General features: G+C 45.7%; 3 protein-coding genes across 3 annotated transcripts; 2 read left to right on the plus strand and 1 right to left on the minus strand.

The window, feature by feature from the left end:
* Window positions 1–6156: 6156 nt before the first annotated feature.
* PHALS_07868 (uncharacterized protein) lies at window positions 6157–6627 on the plus strand (the record flags this gene model as incomplete). Its single annotated transcript, XM_024721410.1, has 1 exon — window positions 6157–6627. The coding sequence occupies one exon, from the start codon at window positions 6157–6159 to the stop codon at window positions 6625–6627; it is 471 nt and encodes a 156-aa protein (XP_024586512.1).
* Window positions 6628–7076: 449 nt separating this feature from the next.
* Window positions 7077–7497, minus strand: PHALS_07869 (uncharacterized protein; the record flags this gene model as incomplete). Its single annotated transcript, XM_024721411.1, has 3 exons — window positions 7077–7177; window positions 7248–7420; window positions 7481–7497. The coding sequence occupies 3 exons, from the start codon at window positions 7495–7497 to the stop codon at window positions 7077–7079; spliced, it is 291 nt and encodes a 96-aa protein (XP_024586513.1).
* Window positions 7498–7578: 81 nt separating this feature from the next.
* PHALS_07870 (uncharacterized protein) lies at window positions 7579–11033 on the plus strand (the record flags this gene model as incomplete). Its single annotated transcript, XM_024721413.1, has 2 exons — window positions 7579–10910; window positions 11006–11033. The coding sequence occupies 2 exons, from the start codon at window positions 7579–7581 to the stop codon at window positions 11031–11033; spliced, it is 3360 nt and encodes a 1119-aa protein (XP_024586514.1).
* Between the last annotated feature and the right edge of the window lie 113 nt (window positions 11034–11146).

Raw genomic sequence — 11146 nt, forward strand, 5'->3', positions numbered from 1 at the left:
CCGCACGGAAAAAGGCGTCAATGACGTCACGCTGCTCCTTGGGCAGAGGCCATTGGCTTTTACGCAGTTTGGTTCCCAGAACCAGGTCAATCTCATGACGCGAACCCCGGTCCGGAGGTAGGACCGATGGCGGCTCCTTGGAAACAACGTCTTGAAATTCTTTTACCAAAGGATTTTACGGATCCGAGGGATCCTTCAAGATCGATGATTCACTTCGTGCGTTCAGCACCCTTTGGGTGTCCTTCAGGGCAGCTTCATCCAGAAGCGACGACGAGTTGATCTCCTCAGTCGGTCGTATGATGACCACCATGGCTAAGGACATCTCGTCCAGCTCAAGAGGAGCGTCCACCACGGGAATAGCCTCGAAGATAACGTCGCCGTCTTCCTCTCCTGTCATACCGTTGACAAGGTGATATAGCTGTGCGCTATCATCTACAGTTGACACACCCTAGACGCCCTGCGTCTTGCAGATAACTTACGGCATCGCCATATCTACTCTATAGAGGTTTTACGTCTCATTGAGGCCAGTGGAATACGCGCTCGGCGTCGTCCAGTGTCCCTACTCCTGCTCCATCGGAGCCTTAATGTAATTTGCAACATCAGATGAAGAGCTGCTATTTCCGCAGTATTCGTTCGTGGATAATGTGCCTCTCCACACGGCCTTGCCCAAGATGCCTCGGACTCCATCCAACCATGGCACTCCTGGCATGCAACAACTTCGTCAAAACGTGTGCAGTGCTCCGTGAATTACTTGCCACTTCGCGCGTATCACTCGGGTCTCTTCCGACCATGCCACTCTCGGCATGCAGCAACTGCTTCGAAACGTGAGCAGTGCTCAGTGCATTACGTGCCACTCCACGCGCATTCATAAAACCTCGCCCTCGATGCCTCGGACCTCGTCCGACTATGCCACTCTTGGCATGCAGCAACTGCTTCGTAACGTGAGCAAAGCTTAGTGTGTTACGTGCCACTTCACGTGTATCACTGGGGCCTCGCCGTCGATGCATCGGCCCTTGGCCGACCATGCAACTCTTGGCATGCAGCAACTGCTTTGATTTTTGAGCAGTGCCCAGTTTGTTACGTGCCACTCCACGTTCAGCCCGCGAGCCATGCTCGGGACTCTTGTTCAATACACCGTAAGTGTTCGACAACTCGGAACTCCGATATGCAGCACATTGACCGTCCAGTGTCCACGCCAAAGGCGCTTCTGCTTCAGAGGTGGGCTTATAACTCATTAAAGCTTCACCAGACGACGTGCGCGTGGCGCCTAAGGTCTCCGACCTTCAATCAATCCTTGGCTCATGGTGTTCAAGCCATGCCATACCAAGGATAAGGTCATACCCTGCATCCAAGTCTGAGACTCAGCAGCGTTCCAAGCTATCAAAGTCAAGAAACTTGACACCGAGGTCCGCAGGGACCTTCATACAGTGATACAGGTCCCCGTCGCTAAGCGATTAGTGGGTGTCGAATGGGGAGACTTTCTCGCGCGCACCATTCCAGCGTCGTGCATCGCATGAAAAAGGTGTCAATGACGTCACACCGCTCTTTGAGCAGGGCCCATTAGCGTGTTACGCAGTATTTGGCTCCCAAGGTCAATATCATGACGCCCGCCTCGGTCCGATGGCAGGACCGGCGGCGGATCCTCGGAGACGACGTCTTGAATTTTCTTTAGCGGATTGCGACACGCTACACTCGAACTGGTTCTTGTGAAGAACGACCTTGGCTTAGCTTCCTTGGAGCTAAGAGCTAGGTCAGCCCCGCTGCACTTGGTAGCACACGTTGTCAATTTACGCTTGAGTCGTTACGACTAATCCTCTGTGAAGATAGAGGAATACTACTATTCGCCCAGGGCACGCAGTATGGGCTTAATAAGCTGATATCCCTGCTTGACCCTAAGGGCGTGGACCACCTTGTTATCAAGGCGACAAGCGCGCGCCTAGAGGCGTTTTCAAATTATAAAAATGCTCTGCTAGAACACCTACAGCAGAAGCCGTCGGCGTCGACTGCGTCCATGACGCCACCGTCGACGACGGATGATTCCTTCCGATCCAGACCGCTCGTGGTGAGTGCTAAGAACTGCGAGTGTAAGGGTAAATAAAGTCTCCTGCTTTGGGTGACAGAGGCCGAGATGGCTATGGCATCTGCTCAGTCGGTATCAAGGTCCCAATTCGTATCATACCTACTCATCTAACACATATTGACTTCGCTTACGAAATCCAACTCGCAAAATAGAGCTTCCGGATGATGCCCCAAAACGAGCAACAGCGCGTGGCACTAGCTATCTACAAGCTTGGGGGTCGCGCGCGAGAATGGGCACTAACGTGCGGCGCTTCGGCTGAAACGGCGTTATCCTCCTGGAAAAAGCTGAGGAGTCAGCTTTTGAGAGTATTCTCGCCGCCTAATTAGGCATAACGCTTGCGACCAAATTTCCTTGCCATCAGATAGGGTAAGAAAGCGATAGTGGACTTTGTCCAAGAGTTGAGACCACTCATTGCCGGGATAACAGCCGATCCTCTCCCCGTTGCGGTCGCAGTAATTGTCTTTATGGAGGGCCTTTGCACTGGCATGGTCAGAATAGAAGTCCTCCGTGTGCATCCGTCTTCTTTTGAAGAAGCGGTAAACGTGGTATTGCATGCCAAATTCAACTTTAAGCCGACACGACTTGGTCGTATTGCACACCCTCAGAGCTCGTCGAGCGGGCCTGAGCCAATGGATCTCAGTCATGCTGAGAAAGAGGAGGGAGAGCTCCGAGCTGCCGATCAGGGTTTTATCACCCGACAATGTTTTGTCCGCGGAGACACCCGTCACCTCCGGACGGGTTTTCTTCTGCGCAAGGCGCGTAAAGAATCGTCGAACCGAACTCCCGCTTCTAACCAATCTGTTTTGTCGTGAGGAAACGAGAAAACTCACTAGGGCGCTCCGCGCCCTACTGGGGACAAATTGAGTTATGCTGTGTCTCAAAAGTTAGAGGGCAGCAGGGCCCAGCCTTGACGAGCTTCGTGCTCTTGAACACGGAATGTGTATGCAAGCCGGGCTTACTGGTCGTAAAAGCGAGCGTGAAGGGATTTGAGAGGCCATGGAAGGTCCTTATTGATTCCGAAGCGTCGGGTAATTATGCTCGACGCTCCACGATCAAAGGAAGTTATCTGTATGCTTAGCGCTGACAGCGTGGTTGAGTGATACGTCACGTTTTGTTTTCGGATGCCGAGCGGTATGTGGCGTATCGTTCACGCTTATAACAGGCTAAATGCTGCCACCGTACCGGCACAAACGCCGATTACTAGAAAGGATGTTCTCCAAAACAGTATGGCTGGCTGTACAAAGTACAGCGCACTCGACTTAGTCGATGGTTCCTCATGAGAGCGATTGCTATTGAATTGACAGCGATGAGTACTCCGAGTGGGATGCTCTGGGAGTGACTTGTGATGTCTCAAGGGCTGTCAAATGCACCAGCAACATCTAATCGTCTTGAGACGCAGTTGTTCGGGCCCCATTGGGCGTATGCACAAAAATACTCCGACGCATCTTCGTCCACGGTCGTGCGGGGCACGGGAGGACAGATGTGAATAATCACATCGTCCATTATAGAGCGGTGCTCGAATGCATGTGCACGAATAAACTTATGCAGACAGGTACATCTTCGGCGCTGAAAAATTCCTTTTAGGGTGCTTAATTGGAAAGCGTGGCCTTCGAGCGAATCCTGCTAAGGTCAAGGCCATTTTGGACTGGTCGGTTCCAAAGAAACAAAGGACTTGCGCAAATGGCTTGGCCTCGCCAACTACTTGCACAAGTATAGCGCGTATGCGGAAATGGCATGGCCATTAGCAGATTGCGATCCGCTACACTCGTACTGGTTCTAGTATATAATGTAAGGGCGGTAACCTTTTCTTAGCTTCATCTGAGTAAAGAGCTGCAGCAGCCCCGATGCAATGTCCACCAGGACCGCTTCTTTCTTAAGGAAGCTTTATTCTTTGCAATCCGTGTAGGAATGCCACCGGCGTGATCATAAATCCATTCACTTACTTCAACTTTCATCGATCCATCATGCATCCCATTTTGACCTCGTTTGAACTTCAAACCGAATACGTACTGGGGGACACCGCCAGCGCGCTCTATTGTAATGTGCGTTCAGCGCACTCAAGGAAGGCACACTATCAGGTAAACAGAGCGCTTTGATATATCGAGCACGTTAACTGAATCAAATTGATAATCCCACTCACTACATCAATTTCATTGGGTTGTAGTATTTTGAAGCTGTTTGGGCTATTTCAAAACGCTAAATCTGATTATCTCGCTGACAAATCTAGTTATGACAATGCATTCGGTAGCCTCGCTCACGTCGGCAACGCTGTCACCGATGACAACGAGCTTGTAGAAATGAAAAGAGAAGAGTATTGTTGGCGCCAATTAATACTATTTGCAAATCCCTACAGCCTCCTTTTAGAGCAAGAGTTCTGTCCATTTGCTCGTGCCTACTCAGACACACATTGTGAGCCGCATTTGCTGCATCACGGTTTGTTCTAAAGGATGTGGACTGCAATATCACAAAGTTATGGCTTCATAGGCGCGCATACTTAAAATTGCGAAGGGCAACCAGCATATTTCAATACACTATTTGCGACAAGTGCTACTCCATAGCAAGGTTTGGGTGAATGGTAAAATTCCAGACTTCCTATATGGTTCTCAGAATCGATTCTTGGCTCAACAGCATTTATCAGGATGTGACTCAAGTGAGACATGAGCTTACCTTCGTATGGTGCAAGGCGACGGTTAGCCAGCAAGATTCTGGATATTTCATCTCCAAAAATAATTACCATTTTGACGAGTTAATTTTCAAGAACGCCATTTAAATTGAGGTTGTCCAAAGTGATGACAATCTGACAAGTAGGTATCAAGACCTAACAGTTTGCTACTAAGCAATTTGCTTGGGGTGCGTAGATATCCACAACATTCTTGTGAGGAGCAATGCAGAAAATTGCTGTCTTTCAACAATATAGCAGAAAGTGTCGTCTAAGAGGTTTGTAGCAAAGATATTTGGTGGGTGGCTCACCTAACATGTTCCATATTTGCTGCCCCTCTCATAGATCGCGAAACGTCGTGCCTATTAGAAACTAATATTTCTAAGATCTTTTCTGTTCAAGGATTTGCTGAACAAGCGCTTAAAATTTTCTGATTGAAAATAGACTGGACACTTCTCATTAATATCTGTACTTTGCTCACTAGACAAGCTTCTTGTTCTTGCAGAACGATATCCAGTCACAGCAATTATTCTAAGCCTTTGTCGCATGTAGGGTCGTCATTTGTACAAAGCAAACCATAAATCTAAGACGATAAAGAGATTTGCTGTCCAAATCTTGAGTGTAGTAGTCCTTTAACTGAACGACAAAAATAGTGCTGTATTGTATCTGTCTAGATGTTCTAAAACCGCAATAAAGACTTAAAGAGCCGAGTTGCAGCTGCTGCGGATGTCTCCACACTGTGACAAGGCGTTGAGGCTGTCCTCATTTTACATTTTATAGATTATTCGAGTCAAAGCTGCTTCTGGCCATGGACAGAATTTTTAACAAGAAATTTGTCCCGAAGATAAACTAATAATAGCGCAAATTTTTACGCTTAATCAGAGATTTGCTCACATGTATCTTGGTGAGCACATTAATACTTGTCACTTTCAGCACATAAACCATCGAGATATCTTAAGAGCGTAATTGATACCTATTCTGTATCGGAGCCCTACCTTATTTTTCGACGGTCACCATTAGCATTACTTTACCATAAAAAAACGTCGAGTTCTGCTACTTCTGAAAATTCAAGTTTAAATAGTCAGATTTTGCTGACTTTATGTGCGTCTTTTCGGTAACTCACTAACTGACGCCGAATCTCAAAACATTCTGAAGTAAAGAATCTAAATATACGTATGTACTCTTCAATATCATATGTGTTGGTCATGTTTTACAGCTTTTATGACTGACTGTCAATCATGGGCCGCTTGTGTTCAAGGATAAAAGTCAAGCGTTACTGGTACTGTCGCTGCTGATTCCTTTCAACCGTTGCATTCTCTGGCTCTTCGTTCTAGTTTTAATATGATGTGGTTGGAGTCAATGCTTGAGATTGGAGCCCTCGAGCTCGCACTATTCTTCCTGCAGAAACAAAGCAACGATGTCACCCGGACTCTCACAAACTTTTGGCTTTTCCGAACGTCAGGAAAGCTCATCTATTCTTGCCACTGGCTTAGACGATTATGACTGGGCTGAAGATTGGATTGAGCCAAACAAATCATTGCCTTCGCGATGGCAGATTTTGTATCCAGATAAAACGTCATTTGCTCCTTCGTCTCAATGGAAATCACGTCTGACATCCCTGTCGTCTAGTGTTATTGGAGCTGGTACCGTGTTTGCAAAGCATTTGAATGTGGGCGAGTCAACTCGACGTGCAATCAGCCAACTTCGTAATGCTATTGATGCTGTCTCGTCTTCTCCAGAGGCATCACCGAGAAGCCCGATAGAAATTCAGCACCAAATAAGTGAAGCAGACATTGATTACTTGGGTGACATGGTTGATCAACCTGAAAGAGAGATAGCTGATGATGAAAGTATGGATGTCAAAGCTGGAAAAACGAGAAAGAGCTGAACGGCTTTTGTCGCTCTCAAGTCGAAGTCAAGCCAGACATTAACGAGGAAACTGAAGTGCTTCAACGCGAATTCATCCCTTTTAAGAGGACAGTTGTTATTCACAACGAGAAAGTGCTTTGAATACCAACAATGATGTTGCTCGTCCCAAATTCTTGAACGATAGAGAACGAGCACTCGATTTTGTGCACGATGCGCTTCGCATTGTGTTGCGTTTTCCATGCGTTTCTGAGCTTTGTGAGGTTCAGATCGACGATGCAGCCTTCAGCTGCGAGGACTGACAGTAATCAAGACGAATTCGAGCGGAAGGAGTTTGCTGCTAACACTATGCAGAATGCATTACCTGTGGCACCACGTCTTCGGGAATTTAAAGCTGCGTGCGAGATGCAGGTGGAAGATATTGACGCTGTGATTGCTGATCTTAATGATAAGCATCCACCGTCTTTACTATCAAGTGTACGGAAATCCAAGATGGCTGAGTGGCTGAAACAGTTTGAAGCACAACAACTGAAGGTGAAGAAAAATGACAGCCATTGCAAGGTTAACAAAGGCTGCAATACATCACAATTGTGCTTAGCAATTTAACGAAAACAATTGAAAAGTTGAAAGCGAGGAACGTACAAGCACCAAAGTCTGAGACCCCTGCATTTACATCTACCGCCACCAAGTCCAGATACACTTCGTATTGTAGTATGTAGCTAAAGATTTCGAGATGAAGATTCTGTATCATTCTCAGAATTATAGCATCGCGACTTCCTTTATGTGTATACAACCTAATAAGTCGCAAATCAGCGCTACAATAGCAATATCGTCTAAGCACAAGGTCATGAAATACAATTCCTTCTTGATCGCACCGAAAAAGCAAATGCATCGGCTTGTAATGTATAAATCAGGCAATTGTCAAAGTTCAAAACCGTGAAATAAGAAATAGGCAAAGCTTCTTAAAAAGACAATGCCGCCCCATAAATTCCTGCTGCTTCTGATGCTTCACTTTGCTGACAGCAGTATTAAAGCACAAACGCATGTACAAGATTCAGAAATTACTAGCTTCCTTGATGAACGAGCTGCTTGGCTGCCACTTTGTCTCTATACGTTTGGAGACACTGCAATCAGCAACAATGTCACCATAATGAATCATGTTCCTCATGATATTTGTCCTTTTGATGCTCTCGAGCCAGACAGAAGCCTTGTGACGAGTTTATATTCAGCATCTTCATTCTGGCAGCTTGGAGCTCACTTAGCAAAGGATCGTAATAACACAAAGCGCATCCAGCTTTCGTCAATTAGCTCCGTCTCTGCGCGTGACTTCTTCACAATGGCCGCTGTAAGAAACAAGACTACAAGTGAAGCTGGCGTGACGTTTGAAATGGTTATTCGACGCCGATTAAAAGTCAATCAAAGCATGACACTGTTCTCCATTGCCAATGAGTTCGACAATTGTGTGGATCCTGGGTTTCGTTTGGATGTAAATGAGCATCAAGTACTGACATTTATCTACTTTCTTCCTGTCCTAGAAGAAGGTGATGAAGCGGAAATAGAGGCATGTTATGAGCAGCGACTTTTTTCAGTGAACAATATAGCAGCGTGTCAGCTACCTCCATTGCTTGAGCCGATCGAACGAACACCTCTCGTTCAGATCACTGTTACGTTAGACCCTTCAAGTACAAGAGGCCTCTGGAAGACCGACTTTTACATGAGTTATACAGACGCCGACACAATGGAACGAGTTGACTGTGCAGTGCATGACGAGCAGCATCCACCTAGTTTTCGAATACTGAACAAAGTGATTAGTGGTCGATATCGCTTGTACTTAGGCAACAGTCCTCGCAACGTTACTTTCCCATCACGCCGCAAACATTTGGCAGCAGTAAGAGCTCTTCAGCCGCTTGATAACACGAGCAGCTTAAATGCAACAGAGCGACTTCGCTCAATGTTAAAGCAGAGACTAATGAGTCTCAGTGGACCGCGAATACCCAAAGCGATGCGAATTTTCGGCGACAATTCTGCCTCGCTTAAGATTCTAGGGATTACTTTTCCACCGCTGAACGAGGATATGCCGCTAGCTTATCTCCGAAGTAAGTTTTCAAGTTTCAAAAAGCAGTATGGTGACCAAATTGTCGACTACCTCGTCAACCTGATACAACACAATGCAAGCGATCCAATCGTTGCGCAACAATCACCGACGTTAACTAATCAAAGTAGTGACGGAAAGGATTTTTTTTCTAGAGACAAGCTATATCAAGGTGCAAATGGTGCGTCTTTCGATCTTTTCCACTTTGCCATCTACCGCCATGTGGTGACAGAGGAGCAAATTAACTTGATATCAAGACAGCAGCTACTTCCAGCTCGTAAGTTTCCATCTTTAAAAGAAACTGTACGAATTCCTGAAGACTCGCTTATATTGCTAAACCTAACAATGCTTCATGGGGTATTCAACGACTTGCGTCTTGAGTTGCGGGGACTTCCGGAATTCGGACAACTTTTTTTATTTCCCAACAAAACTGTATTGACTTTTGATAACATGAGTGCGTTTCGAGAGCTTCCATTGGACTTCCAGCGCAGTATCTTTTTTCAACCCCACCATAACCAAAACAATGAAAATATTCCGCTGCCAAACCCCGTAGCGTTCTCGAGAAGACTTAAGCCGTATGCAACAGTTTGCTTTGGTATCGCTAGAAGCCTATTTGGACGTATTGTAAATAGAAGTATGGAAGCCAAAATTGACATTTTTGTGGATGCTGTAAATGACGCACCACAACCCCGAGAGTCTGAATTGAGATTTCTTGTGGAAGCTGGTATTCCTGTCACTTTAAATCTGGATGGTGATGATGTTGATGGACTCCCTTCTGCTGTACCTATAGAATCCAATGTTATTGATCCAAGAGACGTTCTCTTATCCAAATCCACTCTTCTGAACAGTTCAGGTGTTTCGTCAAATCACCAGCTACTAAAAGTTGTAAGGTTGCCGAGGTTCGGCAAATTATTTGACTGTAACGGAAGTTGTGATGCATTGATAAGCGATGATAGACGCGGAGTGAGATCACTTGAGTCTTTTCGAATTTATCGTAATAGTACGAAGATGGCAAATGCGACTCATTCGACAAATTTGACATACATTTATCATGAATGGAGTCAAGACGATTTGATCACGCCAATGGCAGTTGATGAGCTCTGGTACAAGTTATCTGATGGAGATCCTTGTGTTTTTTCCGATGTTGCAGTGGTTAAGTTCATACCCGAGAAAAGGGTATCCACACGTAAGAACGACGAGGTAATTGCCTTTGTACAACTGGAAGAAGACTCGTTTAGCCTGTTAAATCTCGGAGAGCTAGATCCGCTCTCAGCAATTTTGGATGCCAAAACTAAATTTAAGCTGAATCGTTTGCCACAGCATGGTGCTCTCTTTCAGTATGAAAACTGCGAAAACGATGGTACTTATTTGTCATTGGAATGTATTGGCGAGCACATCACAATCGTAAATGCGATTGTATTAGATGTTTTCGGTCGAGTTCTCTATATTCCGAAGCTTGATTACTTCAATTTTGAGCCACGTTTTTCAATCGGGCAAATTTCCAAAGCCGACTATTTTGAGTATCAAGTATTGAGGGCCGCTTCGCAAACAAACGACTCACTTTTAGTGAACGAAAAATCTTTTGCAGCACGATTTGCAAACGGTTTGAAGACGCGTCGAGTTGAGCTCCAAATTGCTAATGTACCCGATGCATTAATTGTGGCTCCACCGTTTCACTTCAAGACGGACTTATTACATGAAGACAAAGTTCCAACGCCTGTAGTATTTGATGATCCCGATAGCATAAACCTCAACGATATATATCAAGTAAATCTGGAGACAGAGGATGGCGGTTCGATGTTAGAGCTGGGATTTTCTATCACTGACGACAATATCATGGTTGAATGTACATTTGAACGCCCTTGCACGCTTCTTCGAAGCCTTAATGGAAGCACAATAAATGAAACGTCGAGCAGCACTCAACCTTATGACCTTCAATTTCACATCGCAACGCAGCTGTACGATCCCTCGCACATCGAAATAACTGGAACAAAGACTGCTCTACATTCAGCTTTATCAGCACTAACGTTTTACGGTGTCTCTCTTAATGAAGCCCGTCAAGCAAAATTTGAAGTATATGTGAAACGTATCAAGGATAATGATGATGCACATCAAGCACATGGCACGTTTACGGTCACGTATCCAGATTTAAGTTTAAGTAGCTCACTTGGAAACGAGAGCTTGACTTCGATACTAAATTCCCAACTAAAGGGGTACGTTTCGACATTTCTTTTATTGCTTGCAGGGTGGCTAGTGCTGTCAAACTCCTCATGCTTGTCTCTTGGATGTTGCTGTTGTTGCCGTAAAGCCCGAAAGAAAAAGCGAAAAGAATTTGAGCAGCAGCAACGACTAGTTCAGGCACAAGTTGCACAAAATGACTCTGAATATTCCACGCTACTCATGAGTCTTGCAAATCTATTGCTAGCGCCAAACTTACTGGTAAGCCGAT

Source organism: Plasmopara halstedii (genome assembly GCF_900000015.1).
Source record: "Plasmopara halstedii genome assembly, contig: Scaffold_3120, whole genome shotgun sequence".
NCBI classification, from domain to species: domain Eukaryota; phylum Oomycota; class Peronosporomycetes; order Peronosporales; family Peronosporaceae; genus Plasmopara; species Plasmopara halstedii.